Source organism: Equus quagga, chromosome 11, assembly GCF_021613505.1.
Source record: "Equus quagga isolate Etosha38 chromosome 11, UCLA_HA_Equagga_1.0, whole genome shotgun sequence".
Classification (NCBI taxonomy): Eukaryota; Metazoa; Chordata; class Mammalia; order Perissodactyla; family Equidae; genus Equus; species Equus quagga.
Window position 1 is genome coordinate 17,919,921 of NC_060277.1, and position 19,820 is coordinate 17,939,740.

Sequence of the window (19,820 nt, forward strand, 5' to 3'; positions counted from 1 at the left end):
AGATTCCGTGTATAAGTGAGATCATACACTATTTGTCTTTCTTTGTGTGACTTGTTTCACTCAGCATAATGCTCTCAAGGTCCATCCATGTTATGGCAAATGGCAAAATTTCCTTATTTTTTTATGCCTGAATAATATTCCATTGTCATGCTCCTCATTATGATGTTTTGGTCAATGATGGACGGCGTATATGACTACGGTCCCTCAGGATTAGTACCACATAGCCTACATGTGCAGTACCTAGGTTTATGTAGGCCATTTGTATATCTTAGTTGGAAAAATGTCTGTTTAGTTTCTCTGCCCATTTTTTAACTGGATTGTTTGTCTTTTTGCTACTGAGTTGTATGAGTTCTTTATATATTACGGATATTAACCATAGATAACTTTTTAGTTTGATGTAGTCCAACTAATTTATTTATACTTTTGTTGCCTTTGCTTTTGGTGTCAAATCTACCACTTACATTTGATTCAAATTTCACTTCTAGTTTTATCACTTTTCATTTATTTCTGCATTTTTATCATTGTTGGCCAGTTCCCTCCCTCAATTATCCATTTTTCTAATGTGATTTTGTAAATGTCATGTGGATTTACCCCTGGGAGACAGCAAGGCAACACAACTACACACTTTGCTGTCTGTGTGAGACACAAATCACAGATGTGTGGAGAGTGACCAGTCACTGACAGCCTTTGAAAGGAGTGACGTGATTGGCTCTGATCTTAATATTCACCTGTTACTTAGACCTAATTGGTGGATGGCAGAGATAGCAGAGAGGTTTGTACTTAGTACAGTTACTCAAAGTCAATATATTGTGGTAAGTGAAATCTGAACTAGGTGGTTCGGGGCCTGGTATTATTTAACCAAACTGTGGTAATTGAAATTTCTGCATTTCAGAACCATGCAAGGAATGACTACTTATACAATGGCAGATTGTTCTTCAAAAGTGGTGCAAAACCTCTCCCATCCTCCACGTTCTTCTAGAATCTTGCCATTCCCACATCAAGAGGTGGGGTCTAATTCCCCTCTCCTTGAATCCGAACAGTTTTGTGACTATTTGGTAACCAATAAAATGCAACTAAAGTAACTGCATGATTTCTAAAGCTGAAGCATAAAAGACAACACAACTTAATGCCTGAGACTATCGTTCTATGAAGAAGGCCAAACAAGCCCGTGTGGAGAAATCGTATGCAGAGGATATGTAAACTGATTGATCCAGTATTATACCATTGGACTTTTAGGCTGTTTCCAATCTTTTGCTGATATAAGTAATTCTGCAACAAATATCTTTGAACACTCCATTTTTCATGAGTGGGTAAATTCCAAAAACCAGAATAAACACAAAATCTTGAAATTGGAAGAATGATTCTTTTCTATATCCCATCAATAAAGTTAGATCAAGTGAGATAAAGGAATGTACTTAAGTTTTCAAGGAAATGCTAAGTGGTCCATTTTGTTAGTGAAGTAAAAACTACAATATTATTTATGCTAATGAGGCAAAAGGCACTGGTAGCACAGTGAAGATAAATTTTGCTGGGATGAGAAAATTCTTTAGGCAAGGTAATTTATGCTATGACTTAAAAATGTATTTTGTGGAAAGATGGCCATATTTCTCTGAGCAAGAAATCAGATAGTTGTATATTCTTTAAGCTACATTCTTTAAAATGCAGAAAATGAACAAAGAGTGAGAGGATGGTGGGGAATGTTTTTTTTTGGAGGTCAATTCTGGAGTCAGTACCATTCATCTTTATGTTGTACACCAGTTTTGTCAACGTTTTCTAAAAGATGTTCAGCTCAAAACAAAACCTCATGCATGAGATTTCTCATTTCTCACAATGAGACCTTTATGCCATTAAGTAAAGGTTAAGTTACATTAGCATAATTTATTTAAGAAGACAAGGAAGTTTATTTGATACTTTAGATTGTCAAGAAAGAACACTAACACAGAAATATCTGGCCTTAAAGAGTTAACCCTCAGCAATTTACAAAGTAGCTATTCAGAATGATTTACTTCCGCACTTTGCAGATTTCAAACCCTTTGTTTTAGACTTCAGCTTAATTTAACTTTATCTTGATGCTAGGCTATTTGAAATTTGTACAGTATTTCCTTTTCCAGACAGCTACACTTGTACATATCTTAGGTCTATGATGGTTAGTTTCAGCCGTCACAATAGATCTGATAAGGCAGTAGTATTTTAGTTAATATGTAGCAAAGTTCTGAAAGCACTCTAACAAACTTCCTTGTCTTTAACTCACCCTTAGAGTATTACTTTCAGCTTTGTTTGCTTTTTAATTTTAAAATATGTATTTGGTTTCAAGAGGTTCTGTTTGTACTCTCTGCTGCATCGTTTGGTTTAGGCGCTTCTATTTTTCCGATAAGTCTTTTTTATAATAGTGCTCCTGTTTGCTAAGGTGTGGATGGTCAAAACCCAATTTCCTGCATTGCTGAACCAGGCTCAAAGGAGTGAACTGGTGGATGATCCACCGAAGTGTTCCGGTTTCAGACTGTGCACATGTCACACTCTTGCTGACATGCAATTTGCGTTTTCTACTTTGCTTAATTTCCATGTGAAGCACTCTTCTAAGACCTAACCTTTAGTCAGTGCGTGCCTCTCCTTATGGGAGTAAAAGGAAGCTAAGTTATGAAATAGCTGTCATGTGAATGTAACAAGCTATCCAGGATTCAAAGGTCTAAACCAAAAGATCTAAATATCATTTTAAAAGGCAAAGATGTTCTAACACGTCAAAGCAAAAACAAAAATCCACCAGCCATTCTTTCAACGGAAGAGATGAAACCCAAAGAATTCGTACAGCAAAATGGAGGAAATTAGAAGAATGATCATCTAAAAATCCGCCATTGGTGAAGTGATGAAGAACATTTACTGGCTTATTCTGAAACTCGTCAATTTTGCGACTCTTGGCTGCATATGGATTTCTGCGGTACAGTGTACGGTTTTAAACAGCTGCCTAAAGTCATGTGTAATGAACCTGGTAAGTTTTACTGGTCTAATATTTGTCTTTGCAAGAACTAGAACATGTAGAACTCCGCTTGTTCTAAATGATTGAATTGTCTTCTCTTTATGAGAAGTTTTCTCATGAGAAATAGCAGCAAGTTAAAAAAAGAGTCTTTTTCCAAAATGAGTTAGGAACATTTATAATTATGGAAGCAGGGCAGAGCTATTTTATTTTTTTAAGTTATCTGCTTATAGATAGTTTTGGGGGGGGCGCATGGGGTTTGGGTAAAGGAGGCTTAAGTGAAATCTATTTTGCACGCTTTAAGAAATATCAATTCAAACTCATTTATTATGAAATCATTTATATTTGTCTTGAACCATGAAATAAGTTTGGCCACAGGGCAAAGCCTGCTAGTTGCAGACAGCAGTGCTATTTATATTGTGGATGGATGGTTGTATTGGGAGTTGCATGACCCAAGGAAGCAGAGGCAGGTGCCACATGAACAACATTTTATTTTAAACGCAAGAACTGTTTGTAAATTCCTTTATTTCTATGTGTGCATTTGTAATTTTTTCAGTAATGAGTTTTTTTCATATGGAAATTTATGTTTTCCTTCTCATTTCTGGATGTCATCTTTCCTATGCGTATTGTTTCATATCTTTTCAGTTATCGTGACTTAGTTGTGCTTAAAACAGTCTCTGAATCAACTTTGAAAACCAAATACATTCTAGCTAGGGAAAGACACACTCTTCTAAAGGCAAAGTAATAGTATGATAGCTTACGTGTGATACTACTTATAGTCATACTTTTTAAGATAATGAAAGTACCAAGTACAGTACTCAGTATTATGCTGACATATGGGAGACAGAAGTCTGTGGCAGATTAAAAAAGAAATTTACTTGTGATAAATTCTTTTAGTTCAATTTAAATTATGGTTTAAAACACTACTTAGGCTTACTGGGAATAGTAGCACTGTTTTTTTTTAACTTTTTATTGAGATTATGATCGTTTACAACCTTGTGAAATTTCAGTTGTACACTATTGTTTGTCAGTCGTGTTGTAGGTGCACCACTTCACCCTTTGTGCCCACCCTCCACCCCGCCTTTCCCCTGTAAAAAGTTCGGTATTTTATATAAATCTTTGCTGGAGTCTTCATTGCCATTAATGTAGAATTGTATGCTTTAGGTTTTTATAGTCATAATCCAAACTTAAAAATGGAAGAATGGGACCATTAAATGTTTTCTTTATTACAAAATTTAAAAATGTTCTCTGATATAACAAGAACACATATTCATTGTAAAATATTTATAAGATAGAGAAGAATAAAGGGAAAAGTCCTTAATTCCACCACTGTTAAACTTTGATTGTATTTTTTTCAGTGTTTTTCCCTCAAATATGTATATAATTTTACACACAGTTGTGCACCCAGCTTTTTCATTTAACATTATATTGTGAGTTTTCCCTATACCCTTAGGTATTTATGGAAACAGGATCTTTAATATATTCAGAATATAACACCGTGATGTGTTTGCTGACTTCCCTACTATCAAAACTGAAGCTATTTGTTTCCATTCTTGTAGTCTCCATTTTATTTTATTTTATTTTATTTTATTTTATTTTTAAGTTCAGTTCAGTTTCATCTTATCTTTCTGTGTGGGCTCCTTGAGTTCAGGGGTTGGCAGTAGGAGCAGGCAGTTTCTTTGTTGAGTTGCCTTCCGTTCACCACCCACAGAGAAAGGCACAGCTGATGTGGAGATGACTGCAAGGGACACGGTCTACCAATCCGACTGGTGGCTGTAATAAATGTTCTCCATCTGGGCCTCCCACACGGGGCTGGAGGGACAAAAGCCAGGTGAATGAACAATGGATGTAGCCGTGGATCAAGGAAAAGGATATGTAAAGTTCTTGAGTTTATTATGAATTTTGTTTCTGTGCCATCCTTTTCAGCCTTGACATTGACTGTGAAGGTCATCTTTGATTGACTGGGTAGTTTTTGATATTGAGGCATCTTTGCTTTTTAAAAAGAAACACCAAAGAGTCTTGTACAAAGGAATGCCAGAATTGTTGTCCAAAAATGCACAAATCATAGGTCTACGTGTGAGCATGGGTACTGTACATTAATTGATGGATCTGTACATATGCGTTGAGTGTAATAACTGACAATGTTTTTGAATTATATATGCCGTGTGCTACAGAGAACAAAAAATAATTAATGTTCTTCAGAACACTAGTGTTGTGAGATCTTTTATGAAAAAGAAATCAAAGAGATTCATGGTCAATAATTTATGGAAATGCTTTTTACCATACGCTCTTTTGGTAGCTCCACAGGGCACAATAGCATATTAATGGCTTTGTATAATCACAATTTTCTGATATCTTTGACAACAAAACTCTTTTTTTGAGTAACAAATCCAAAGAACTGAGGAACTAGCATTGAGAAGTGCCCTGTGAGAAGGATCAGTTCAATTCAATAAAGGACTGTTAGAAACAACAGAGTTCAGAAAGTTGTCCTGTTAGAAAATATATACAAACATCAGTACCTTTCTTGTATATCAATATATAACTTTATAACAAGATAATGAAATAAAACCATGATCCAAAATTTCATAAAATATTCAGAAATTGCACAGTTTGTATTGGTGTAGGAATAGACAGACCAGTGATACAGAACACAGTCCAAAAATAAAACCATGTATATAAGGGAGTGTAGAACATGATAAAGATGACAATTCAAATCAAAGTGGGGCTATCCATTTACAATAAAAAATAACTCCTTCCTTTGGTAGGTGAATGGATAAATAAACTGCGGCACATCCAGACAATGGAATATTATTCAGAGCTAAAAAGAGGTGAGCAATCAAGCCATGAAAAGACATGGAGGAAACTTAAATGCATATTGCTGAGTGGAAGAAGCCAGTCTGAAAAGGCTACAAATTGTATGATTCCAACTACATGACATTCTGGAAAAGGCAAAACTATGGAGACAATGGAAAAATCAGTGGTTGATGGGATGGGATTTGGGGGGAAGATGAATAGGGAGAGCATAGAGGATTGTTAGACCAGTGGAAATACTCTATACCATCTTATAATGATGGATAGATGTCATTATACATTGATCCAAATCCATAGAATGTACACCACCAAGAGTAAGCTCTAAGGTAAACTATGGACTTTGGGTGATTATGATGTGTCGATGTACACTCATCCTTAGTAAAAAATGTACTATTCTGGTGTGTGATATTGATAATGGGGGAGGCTATGCATGTGTGGAGGCAGGGGGCATATAGGAAATCTCTTAATCTCAATTCTGTTGTAAACCTAAAACTGCTCTAAAAAAATTGTCTTTAAAAAAAGGATTAAAAAGGCCCAACTCCCTACGTCACCAACAGATTAAAATAAATTCTAGGAGGTGTTAAATAAAAAGGTGTGATTTAAGTACAAACAAGCAAATAACAAAAAACAAAACAAGACTTCACCCCATAAAAATATTAGAATAAATTAGGAAAGAATATTTCTATAATGTTGGAGTGAGAATGCCGTAAGAAGCCTGATTTGAAAATCCTTGGTCCCTAAAAGAAATTATCAATGAATTTGACCGCTTAGAAACTTAATCTATATGACAAGAAACAGAATACAATAAAAACCAAGCCAAAAAATGGAAAAAAGTATGACATATTATATACAAAATTTTACCAAACTTTATACATGAAAAGTATTCAAAATAAGTAAAAAGAAGAAATATAAATGGCTAAAAGCGTGTGATAGGTATTCAACCTCGCAGCAACCATAGAATGCACAGTAGAAATGAAGATCAATTTTTCTTCTATCAGACGGGCAAACATAGAGACATTTATAGTTGGCCAAGTTTGGGTAAGCCAGTGCTTTCACATACTGCTGGTTAGGATGTAAACTGACAGATTTCTAGAAAAAAATGAGTTAATAAAAAACAAAATTAAAAGGAAAAGTATACCTTTAACCCCGCGCATCAAGAAATTTATCTGAAGAGATTATTGCATAACTCACTAAAGGTATGTCTGCAAAAGGCTGTTTATAGCAAGTTTGCACATAGTATTAATAATAGATTTTTAAGTGCCTGGCACTGTGCTCTAGTAATTAATACATTATTTAATTGAATCCTCACAGAACCTTATAAACTAAATATTATCCTACTTATGTCTCAGATGAGAATACTAAGTTTAGACGGCATAGGTAACTTTTAAAATATCGCATAGGAGCAATTGTCCTATGTGGGATGTAAATGCAGATCATTCTGCTCTGTTTCATCTATTAGGGTAGGAAGTGAAGAATGAAATTAGTTCCTGCTGAGGTGGGCAGGATAGAGAAGCTTGTGCCAAGAAGTAGGTGTTGGGTTAAGAGAATTTAAGATCCGGGACTGGGATTGTGTGTTTTAAGCAGAGACTTTGAGCGGAAGGAGCTGTAGTAAATCAGTGAGGATCTGAAGTCCCGAGTGAACAACGTGGATTTGGTGCCGGTTACAGGAGGCAGCTGTGCTTTGGTTAAGACTTCAGGGTGTGGAGGCAAACCACCCCCTCCCACTCCCGTCAAATCCTGACTCTTGGGTAATTTACTAAACCTCCCTGTGACTCAGCTGTACAATGGAATTAACAAGCATACCTCCCTAAAAGGGCAGTTGAGATGTTGAATGAGATTTAGTGTAAAACACCTTGCAGAGTGCCTGGAACCTAGGAGTCACTCCCCAAGGAGGAAGAGGTTGGAGAACCAGTGGAGATTAGGGGAGAGTGTTGACAAAATCTGCTTCATCAGAACCCCGGGAGATCCGACTCCCGAGGCTACCCTGCCCAAGACCACTTGATGGGCACTTCATTCAGCCTATTAAATGTAACCTTGAGAGCTGCCAAAAGGATTCGATACTGTTAGAATGTAACTTTATGGTCATCAAGAGACATCTCTGTTGACTTATTGCTTAAAATGGAACACGAAAGCTACTCAGCACTCACCCTTTCGCTTTTATGAGCCAACATAGATTTCCGAAGGGATAGGAAAAAATTCAGTTTAAATTCACTATGTTACACTTGGTTGTATATGATTGTGGTTCAATCATATAAAGGAAAATCAAAAGCTTCATTTTGGACAAAATCATGAAGACAAAGTACTATGAAACGTAGTTGCACAATTAATCTAAAAGATATAGTTCTTACACTCTAAATACTAATCTAAAAACAGAAACATATCAAGCATCCTTAAATATAAGTGATTAGGGAATGGAGTTTAGAGGAATCTTCATTCACACATCGAATGAGAGGAAAAAAGGTAACATTTGTTCTCTGGTTCCTGTGTCTGATTATTTCTCAAGTAAAGCCCCACAATGCTAAGTCATTGGATGATGCTTCCAAGGGACAGGACTTCTAGGGCATTCCTAGGTAGTAGGCTATCTTGAATTCATGGATTTATTCCTTCAGTATAATTTATTGAACACCTATTATCCGTCAGACACTGTGCTGGGTGCTGGGGATAGAGTGAAGAGCAAAATGGATGCTGCTTACATGGAAGGGAGAGAGAATGCTCAATGAACTTAGTGATGAACGTCTTTTCTCTTCCCTCTGAAAACCATGGACTGTTCAGAAGCTCACAACAGATGCTTAAAACCCTTTGGATATTCTCCTGGACCATATCTTGCTTGTAGTGCTGGGTCAGCCAAGGACAGATGGCATGTCCCTTGCTAGATTAATCACCTCTGTAATTCAGTGGTTCAAATTCAGCAACTTTTAAGGGGAGGTTCTAAGCAGTACCAATTAGATTACTAGAAATATTCACTTAGTTTCCCTTTGCTCATAATTCTAAGTCAATCAGTGAGGCAGGTTGATGATTAGATCATATCCACGTGATGCTATTCGGGTACACATCTGATTATCATAAGCCCAGTATTGCCGTCCTTTGTAAGCCCTTCTGTATGTGAAGGACTCTACTCAAATAATGACCAGGGAAAGGATGATCAATTTAGAGAGCTTTTTCCCTTAGTTTCCGTTTCTTTTCTTTCCCCCAGCACAAAAAAATTCTTAAAATTTGTGAAAATTGAGAAATAAACAGTAATCTGATATTTTACTATATGTAAAATTCTGAGTTTGTATTTTTCTCTATTCCTTATAAGAATGCTTTAAAAAAAGAAAAATCTGAACACAATTCATCTCTAATCCAGGAGTCCTTCGACTTGATTAATTGACTAATGTCACAGGTTTATTTAATGCTGTGTGAGGCTCTCTCCAGTGTCCTTAAACACTTTTTATGGCCACACCCCCACTCCCACCATTATCATTTCTGTAGAATTCTTAGGCATTCTATCTTATAATTGGCACTGGCATTATGTCTGATTTCAAGACTGACCTAATGACTTTAAAACATTTGGCTCCTTACTTTACAGTTAGAAAACACTGAGGAGGCGACAGTATTCCAGGAAGCTTTAAAATAAAAAGATGTGGCAGGTAGACTGAACACAGGATCGATAGCTGGTGCTTATTACCTCCTTCTTTATTTCAGGGCAGGCAGCTTGACAGTGGCACACCACATAATCTGAGTGAACCGGTGAGTAATCGCTCCTGTTGTTAAGAACTTCACCAGTGTTTGCATTGATAAAAAAAGGGACAATGGTCAGGTTTTATTACAGTAAGGGTAATTCCTAAATATAATCTCATTTACTTGTCCCTGCTGAGGAAGGTCAATGGGAATTAGTGAGAAGTCTGAATCATAGATTATTCAAAAAGGAAGTCAGGGACAGTGTGTTGAAAGAGCGACAAGTCCATGATTTTGATTCTACAGAGCTGTGTGGCTTTGGGCACATTACTTAATCTTTCTGAGACTTAGTTTCATTATGTGTTATCTGAAAGGGTTGGATTAAGCTGTCTCCAATGTTTCTTCTAACAATTACATTAAGGTTTTATTACTTTTCTGCACCTGTATCCATTTATTCAACAAATGTTTAGTGACTCAAAGTATAAGTATGAAGCAGGCACTGTGCCAGGTAATAGAGACTTAAGAATGAATAAAGAAGGGTCTCTGTTTTAAAGGACTCTCAACTTTGTAGGAGAGACAGACACATACTTAAAACCACTGCCAGACAGTGAGGTGAGAGCCAGAATAGCCATGTGTGTGAGGGGCAAAGAGAATACACAAGGGGAAAAGTACTTGCCTTCATGGCCTTTGAACTAAAACTAGAAAGAGAAAGAATTTTCTAGAAGGACTAAGAGAGGAAAGGGTCCACCAGTGGGAGCCCTTTGTGCCAAGACACAAGGTTTGAGGTAGCCCAACTTGTTCAGGAAAGGAAGAGTATTTCAGCTTGCATGGAAAACAGGATATGTGTGTGGAGGTTAGGAAGGTGGGAAGGTGGAAGACAGGTTCGGCAAGTGAGGTGGGACCAGATCATGGAGAGCCCTGTATATCATGTTGGTAATTTGGTTTAAATTACACACAGTTTTAGGTAAGAGAAGGGTGTAATTAGGTTTTGTTTTAAAAAGATCACTCCAACTGTAGAAACAAGAGAGGTCCCTCATGAGGCTGTTGGCAAGTAGTAGTGGGCACAGAAGAAAAGTAGAGGCAGTGAGTGAGTGAGGAACCCAGATGGATTACAGGTAACGAAGAAGTGAGTCAATAGGACCGGGTGATGGATTGTCCCTGGGAGGGGAGTGGGATGAGAGAAGGAGAAGATGCTGGCTCTTGGCTCGGGCAGCTCAGAAGGTTGAAGCATATTAATGGAAACACAAGAGAAAAAGCAAATTGAAGGGTAGAAATGGGGAATTTAATGTTTCTCATGCTGAATTTGAGGCACTTGTAGGGACTTACATGGAGATGTCTAACGAGCAATTGGAAATCTGAGTCTGGAGCTCAGGAAGGAGCCTCAACTGAAGTTCAGATTTTGGGGTTCTTGACACCTACAATGACTGAAGCTGAGGTAGTGGCTGAGCTCCCTCTTGGAGAACTTGAAGAGCCAGAAGGGAAAAAGCTGAGAATAGGAAACAAACACAAAAGGGGTGGGGAGAAGAAAAAAGAGACGGCAAAGGAGAAGGAACTGAGAGGAAGAAGGAGGGCGTACAGGTGTCGCCGCGCTCTGTGGAATCACGGGCACAGACAAACAAGTGAGGGAAGGAAAAACGGTGGGATCTGCCTAAGAGCAGGCCACAGAGGCAGCTTTGGGAGAAGTTTCAGAGCAGCTGTGGAGTGAAAGCTGGCTAGTGGGCAGCAGATTTCTCGAACTGTCCACTTATTTAGGTTTTGATATGCTGCCTTCTGGTGGAGTCCCTGGCTTTGAGTTTTGCTTGTCTCATGAGGACACCCCACGGACCCATGATATGCTTGATGCCAGGCTGTCCGAGACTTTACCTGCTGTCAACCACCCAGCAGACAGTGTGCTCCTTGAAGGTCTGGCTGGGCCTCCCACCCCGGGCTGAGCTCCACTCAGCAACCCTGCCGCCCTGCAGGGAATCACGCCAGGCCCTGCTCTGTCTGTAGACACGACAGCTCTGCTGAGAAGCCCAAAGGTCCTGATCCTTTAGAGGCCACAAATTCCTTTGTAGATTTCTATTTCTAAAACATTTTTTGTTACTATATTGCACTTTCAAGTGACAAGAAAAGTCACCCTTCTTCAGTCACCATTGCCTCTTCTGGTCTCTTTCAGTGCATCCAAGGATGTCGTTTTTGGAACTCTGTAGATCAGGAAAGCTGTGCTTTAAAATGTGTAAGTATTAATTATATTTCTGTTTTGATACTGGTTCCCTCAAGAGAAGAGTTGTCTAAGAGGATTCCTTTTTGAATTTCCATTGGCTTTCAATTAGTTTGCTTGATTCAAAAGGAAAAGTATGATAGCCTGAGTAATACGGAGTAATGGAAAAAAAGTTGAGATCAACATTATTAATGCAACTGGAGACCGAGGGAGGTTAATGCAAACCACGGAACCCGGGGCTGCCCAGTTGCTCCAAACTGTAAAAGCCTTTCAGGAGAATGTTAGGTATTTGTTAAATTTCCTAGTCCTGTGCTTCTCAAATTTTAATACTCAATTATCTGGGGATCTTGTTAAAATGCAGATTGATTCAGTGGGTCTTGGGCAGGACCTGGGGTTCTGCACTTGTCCCAAGCTTCCAAGTGACATGAGGCCACACTCTGGACAGCAGGGCCCTACCTAGGTCATGTCCAAAGTTTCTCTAATCCAGAGGTCACGAACACCCAGGTTTACCCCACTTTATGTAGGAAATGCATCCCCCAATACTTTATTTTTCATTTTTGATTTATCCTGGCTTTGCCAGTTAATGTATGACTTAATTAAAGTACTTAACCCCTTGGCACTTTACTTTCCTCGTCAATGAGTTAGGATAATAATTGAACCTCCCTCCTAAGGATAGTGCCTGATATATGGTAATTACTCTGATCTCATGGATAAGAATTTTGTAAATTAAATGTTGGTTGCTTGTTCAGGTTGTTCAAGTCAGAGATGAAATCAGTAAGGATCGCGGTAACTTTGGGTCATATCATTTTCTATTAATGACAAATTATAGCACTGAGATTTAAATAAGGACATTAACCTATCCTTATAGATATAGTCCTCATAGCTTTTCTTGTATAGTATGTCCTCGCAGATCTCTATTACAGGAGTTCCTTATGCCCACTCTCTTGTTTGTAACTGTGCGCTTCACAGAATGGAAGTTACCAAAAGATGGATCAGGTGCTATCTGGGCTTTAGAACTATCATACACTCTAAAAACACTTTTACCTCTCCTTGGTAGCACTTTTTACAAATTGCAGTTTAAATCATCATTTGTCTAGTTACGTGCTTGATATCTTCTGCTCTGACATGTCAGCTCATCCGGGCAGGATGCTCTCTGTCTTGTTCACACTGTGTCCCTTGCACTGAACACAATGAGGGGCACATAGCAGATGCTCAGACAAGACTTGCTGAGTGAATGAATGGGAAGGGACTTTTGTTGCTGGAAACAGTCCAGGAAGCAGAGTGGATGCTGGATCGCCCAGTCTGGACAGAGGAAGCGGCTGGCCTTTCCTAGCAAGAGCTACTGGTGGTTTTCATTTCAAGTTCTGTCTCCCCTGGGTGCCTGCCAACACTCCTTTGTTGTCTCACCTGGTCCATCATGGGTTACCTCTTAGTTGACTGAGATTTTCTAGGAGACGTCGCGCTTCATCATTTTTCCAGTGAGGCAAACATAATTTTCACAGCTGTTCGTACAGCGGCTTTCCTGGGCAGGAGGCCCAGCGCTGGGCTCGCTTGCTTTTGTTGGTTTTATTGGTTATTTGTCAATTGGTGGGACAGAAATTAACTTTGAAAAAATGTATAGGTAAGTGTCATTAAAATTATTTACAACTTTAAAGATTTTAAGTAATTTTCCTTTCCTTTTTTTTTCTATGCAGAATGATAGCTATGCTGCTGTTTGTGAGGTGAGCTTGCAATCACTTACAAAACAGATGTCACCAAACCCCATGCCCTTATCTCTTGCGTTAAAAAAAGAGTGAAGGGACCTGAGTCATTTTCAGTGCACGGACACATTCTTCCTGGGAGTGCTATGACTCTGGGCATAAAAAGGACTGTATAATTCCATTTTGACACAAATATTTGCTTTGTTTCCTATCTCTATGTGCACATAAATAATGTATATATAAGTGTATATAAGTGTGTGTACACCCATGCACATGCGCCTTCACATGTGTACATATATGTGACTCTGATCTGGTTGGAAAGGTTCTTATTCCTGAAGCCTGGGCAGGAGAGGGTGGGGGGAGGAGGAAAGTGGCACATGTCAGGATACCCTTCTCTCTGCTGATTTCATTTTCTTCCCCACAAAGCATGTGCTCTCTCATTAAATACAACGCATTAAAAGAAAACACTTTAGTTGCAATCTTCCTCCTTATTCAACAAACTCCTTTGACAACATTTGAAACACAGCTTTGTTTTTGTTTCCAGCCATGATAAAAGGGACTTTCATGCTAACTCTGGCTGCCCAGGTCTCTTTTCACTTCCCAGGGCCCCCACCGGAGTCTCCTCCTCCGGCATCTGATCTCCTCTCCTTCAGAAAGACCTTAGGATTTCCATCTTTTCCTATTCAATCTTCTTCAGCTAAACATACCTGTCCTGGATTCCACAGCCCTCAGAATTCATTTTAGGTTATTTGACAGTAAGTATTTATGATGAGGCTACATTATTTCTCAGTTTTAAATGTCCTTGAAACCGGAGAACAGAACTATTTTATCTTACCTGGGGAAGGAGTACAAATTATCATCCATTAGTAAAATGGAAAAATTTCCTTTTAATAGAGGATAAAAATAAAAACAAAAACAGTTAAATTGAAACATTTTCTCAATAGTCTGTGCTTACTTTATACCCGAGTGATTTTTCCTTGGGAGTGGATGGTGGTGGGGGTTGGCTAAGAAGAAATACAACCGAGGGGAGAAGCTGCCCCATATGTAAATAGACAAAGATCTTTCCTGATTGACATTAAAAAGAAAAAACGACTGCCTGAGAATGCTTTTATGTGATTAAAGCAAAATTAGCCAAAAAATAGTCCCTAGGAGGATTGTGTCTAGAAAGCCAGAGTGTAAGTCTTTTAAGCACTGAAGCAACGCAGGATTGGCTTTCCAATGGGGTAGTTTCCTGTCATCATTATACTGCCCAGTTGTCTTATATAATGTAAATCTTCTCTCTCAGTGTTGTAACGTACAATTATTCTCTTCCTTTCTATTTATACTTTACTATTTCACACTTTAAAATATTACACTTTAAATAACGTAGAATTGAACAGCAATACATGCTCTGTAGAGGCAGAGATAGATACATAGATATTTTTAACTCAGCTGCCCACACCTTTAGGAAATCAAACTCTTCAACTATTAAGGCTTCAACCCAGGAAGCTTGGAATTTTTGCACATGTTCCTTGGAAGAAATAGTCTTAGAAGTGATGGCTAAGCAAAAATAACTTAGAAAATGACGTTAGCAAGTGACAGAGGTTATCCCTGATAATTGATAACACAAATTAGATTATACCGTTCCTAAAAACCTTTTTATGGCTTCTTGCTGCCGTTTGAGAAAATGACAAACTGCCAATGTCTGATGGCTCCTCTGCCTCATCTTGCCCCCTCTCCCTTGTTCTCTGTGTGGTCACACCAGCCTTTCCCTCTTCTTTGACTATACGAGGGACAGTCCTGCCTCAAGGCTTTTGTCCTTGCCACATCTTTGCAAGCCCAGCTCTCTCTCACCGCTCAGGTCTCGTCTAAGTCCTGCCAAGGACTTGTCTCAGTCCTGACTTAACTGAAGTCAGTCTTCTTCCTGCCTACGTATGTCTTATGCCTTTGACTTGTTTTACTTTCTTCATAGCACTTTTCGTTATCTGAATGTATTTTATTTTTAAAATTTGTTACTCTGTGATTGTCTGTTGCCTTCTAAGGAATTGTAAATTCCATGCAGGCAGCAAACTTACCTGTGTTGCTCATGGCCAAGTCTTTAGAGCCTAAAACAGTGCTTGGCACATAAAAGGTATCCATAAATATTTTTTGAATGAATGAATGATTGTTTTAGGAGATGAAGCCACAATTCACATGGAAAGGCTGTACTAGGGACATCCCAGGGGGGTGCTGGGGTATGTCCTCCTTGTGTTAAGGAATAAGCAAAGGCACTGGCAATACATGTGCCAGTCTGGGAAACATGAGAGTGGAGCCAGAGGAACAATGATAAAGATGATCTTACTCCTATGGGAAAAATGAGAATATAGATGGGAACAGAGATAGCAGGCTGGTGTAGCCCCTAGGAAGACTGAACTTGGCTTCCGCAGTGGGAATGGCAGCTCAGTAGCCTGGAATATGCTGCATAAATGCCCCATCCAGGGGCTTTGGGCCCAGATTCTGTGAATTCCTTAAATCCAACTACCTTTAGATTCTCTCCAGGCAGCTTGACCTTGAGAAACACTGGATAACTTCATTTGAAGTCCAATGTTAGGTTGAAAAGAGAGACAGACAGACAGACAGACGGAGAGAAAGGGAAAACCTAATCAATGGCTTTGCCTCCACTTGAGATAACATTTAAACTCCTTAGAGTACAAATTTCCAGTTATAAGATTAACAAATTCTGGGGATCTAATGCACAGCATGGTGATTATAGCTGATAATACTGCATCATGTACTTGAGTGTTGCTAAAGGAGTTGATCTTAAATCTTCTCACCACAAAAAAGAAATGGTAATTGTGTGATGGGACGAAGCTGTGAGTGAGCTAATGCTGTAGTGGAAATCATTGTGCAGCATATAAATGTATCAAATCAATGTGTTGTACACCTTAAACTTACACGATATGTCAGCTATATCTCAATAAAGCTGAAAAAAAAATACAACTTTCACAAAAGTAAACACAAAAAATATTTAAACTCCTGAATAGATCAGAATTTTATGATCAATTTTCCCATGAAAAAATGCAGGAAAAATAGCCCACGATTTCCCCGATAGTCAGGACTAACTATATTTCCAAATAAACATTATTCCATTTCTTTTCTTCTTCCTCAGTTTTCTTTCTTGAAAAAAAATCCCACGTTACATGATAATTTTGCTGCCCCTTGGTATATTTATTCTCTCCAGTTAATGAACGTGGTGAATGTCTTTTACTGAAACCTGCATAGGAGATGTGAAAAGTATACTAAGCCCTTAAGTTAAGTAATCCTGAGTGCAAACTGAGGTATTTAAATTAATCCTTAACTAAGCAAACCTGGGCTTATCAGGCGCCACTTCCTTCGATTGCACAGATCAAACATTGGACGCTAGTGTCTGCCAGCCACAGCCCTTCCCCACCTGGGATGTTGAGGGCAGATGCATTGTGTCATGGTTTCCACTATTCTCGTGAGAAACAATAGCATGTTGTCTTAGATATCATACTTACAAACTGAAGGAGAGCAGGAAGGTTGATCATGATTGTGTTGTAGTTTTACAACGTGTATCTTTTCTCCAAGTTTTTTTTTTTTTTGTAACTAACGTTAATGCATCTATTAAGAGTTACAGGAGATTTGTGTTAATCATCAAAATAGTGAGAGAAACTGTTAATCATCATTAAGTTTTTGTAGACATTAAAATTTAATGTTGGTATTAAGACATCCATTAAAATGATGTTACTATAAAGTTTATAGTCAGTTTTAAATTTTCCAAAGAAGGCATGGATATATGAAATAAACAGGCATCATTTTAGGCTGGAGTTTTAGGTTATTAGGTCACTAAACCTTTGCCTAAGATGGTAAATGTAGGACTATGCTGTTGAGCTCAATGTTTTTTCAGACTAGGGGGTGTCACCCATTAGTGGGTCATGAAATCAGTTTAGTGAATAAAGAGTCACAATAAACAAAATGAAAGAGAATAGAATAGAATAGAATACATCAGAACATATCAGATTGCATCACAGATATAGGATTTCTTTTTGGGGTGAAAATGTTCTAAAGTTAGATTGTAGTGATGGTTGCACCATTCTGTGAGAATACTTAAAATCACTCAACTGTGTATTTTAAATGGGTGAATTTTATGGTATGTGAAATATCTCTCAATAAAACTGTAAAAAAAGGAAAAAAGTAAGCACCGTTTCAATAATCTTTTTTTTTTCAACATGTATGTGTATGCTAAGTTGTTTTTGTTAAACGTATTTTGGAAATTGGGAAGTGGTCAAGAAGTTTGACAGGTACTCTTCTAATCGTACTAGCAAATGGGAACGTTAAGTACTACAGTTGAAATAATTGATATACAGGTATAGCTATATATCAGGCAGGCAGATTTCAAAATTCGGTTGAAGCTTATCAGCAAAAGCAGTACAGAGGCTGCACTGACTGACGTGCTACCTGTCTTCCACAGCGAGAATCGTGTGAGGTCGGCTGCAGCAGTGCTGAAGGTGCGTACGAAGAGGAAGTGCTAGGTAAGCAGACACACGCAACTATTATTGAAACTAATCTGCACCACTCTAGGGACCTGTGCACATGTAAGGACAATGAGCCACCTCTTAAAATATCTAGACGTCTATATCTCTCTATGATTGATCTATCTGCCTGTCTATCTATCTATCCATCTATCATCTATTCATCTATCTCAGTAATTTCAAATGTGGAAGCCATTTTGATATAGATTCAGCAAGACTCTTCTTTCAGAGCAAAATGGAAGAAACACAGCACATGACTGATGTTTAGAACTTGAAATTTTGCCTTCAATTCAGTAGATGCCTTCACTTTTATGTTGATGAGAGACAAATGTGAATCCTGAGCCCACTCGATGTTAGGAAATGCCCCTGTGTTAATGAACTGAAAGTATAAGAATATTTTATTCAATGCACCTTTCATTATTGAGCTAACAGTTATCCAATAGATTATTTACTATAGGTATGGCTCCCTAAAAGACTCTGGGAAATTTGCAGAATGTACAGAAGCTATACTTCTCAGCGTTAGAGTTTGAGTAAGCGAGGAACTTGGCTACCGATGTCTCCAGATCCATCTGCCTGATTTCAGAGCAAGTTGGGTGTGTCTAAGTGGCTTAACCTAGTGTGTTAATTCTCTTGTGGTTTCTGAAGGACTAATGCTTTGATTAGTCATAGCCTGGATGTTAGCAATTATCTTCCAGAATTCCCCAGAGTCTCCTTCCACTGAGAGAGAGACAGTTCCATCCAGAGTGGGAAACGATTGGCTCTTCCATAAGTTGCAGTCCTTGTTTCAATGGCTTGATCCTTACTCTCAGAGGCTGATGGAAATTGGCAGGAGGATCTTGCCTTGCCGTCTTGATTTGCCTCTGCCCTTTAGTGTCCCACAAAACACCCTCCTTGACATTTCTATGGAGAGGTAGTGATATTACATTTCTTTTCCTTTCGTGTAGTGGGAGTCAGCTGTGGATAAAATGTACATTCTTTGGTTTCAAAACTGCCTGAGGTGCCCAGAGTATCACATCTACCTTGAGGGTAGGCATGGGGGATTTTAAATATTCAAGGAAAACACAGGGGTGGTTGACATCTGCTTGATACCACTGGAACCAATAGCTGGAGGTAGTTTATGGATGGATTGCACCTCAATGGTTGCACTACGTTCCTTTCTATGATATCTTATCTTTGCAATGCTGGGTTTTTTGGTGATTGCTGTGGCAAAAAACAAGTACCATGAGAAACTCAGTGCGGAACAGAAAATGAGGATGGGGGTGCCATCCCCATTCCCCAGCCAATATTGGAGAAGTTGTGCAGTGCCCACTAGACACACAAATCCCAATAGTGTGCAGTTATTTTTATTTAAGGATAAAATAAATATATTATCATTATTATTTTTATTAGGAAGCTTAGCCCAGAGCTAACATCCACCACCAATCCTCTTTTTACTGAGGACGATTGGCCCTAAGCTAACACCTGTGCCCATCTTCCTCAATTTTATATGTGGGATGCCTGCCACAGCATGGCCTGATAAGTGGTGCATATGTCCGTGCCCGGAATCTGAACCCGCGAACCCTGGGCCACCAAAGTGGAGTGTGTGAACTTAACCACTACACTGTTGGGCTGGTCCCAATAAATATATTATTTTATCTTTTATTTATGTGTTTTTTTCCAAACTTCTACTAAGTTGTTAGGGCATGGCTACTTATTGTTATAATACATAATAAATGGAACTGTTAGGTAATTCTTTTGGTGAGGGAGTCATGAAAAAATTACTGAGACACTAAAGATGCCAGAGCTGAGAAAATTTGGGAAACTTTGATTTACATCCTTTTCTTATATTCTAAGATTATACTACCAACTTTATACAATTCTGTTACAATTCATGTATAGTCAGTGCTTTATTTAAAATTTCCCATTGGTTCTGGATGGATGTCTATGCACCACTAACAAGTGAGATGTACCAAGTCATTTGTGCTTAC

At 38.5% G+C, this 19,820-nt stretch overlaps 1 protein-coding gene across 1 annotated transcript in view; it reads left to right on the forward strand.

Moving 5' to 3' along the window:
• The first annotated feature begins 2,528 nt into the window (after positions 1-2,528).
• Positions 2,529-19,820, forward strand: part of ROS1 (ROS proto-oncogene 1, receptor tyrosine kinase) — a 103,824-nt gene continuing 86,532 nt past the window's right edge. The window contains exons 1-5 of the mRNA XM_046674219.1: positions 2,529-2,986; positions 9,467-9,511; positions 11,598-11,657; positions 13,337-13,363; positions 17,793-17,853. Coding sequence (XP_046530175.1) covers positions 2,864-2,986; positions 9,467-9,511; positions 11,598-11,657; positions 13,337-13,363; positions 17,793-17,853 — 316 coding nt within the window. The 5' untranslated portion in view covers positions 2,529-2,863. The remainder of the gene's footprint in view (positions 2,987-9,466; positions 9,512-11,597; positions 11,658-13,336; positions 13,364-17,792; positions 17,854-19,820) is intronic.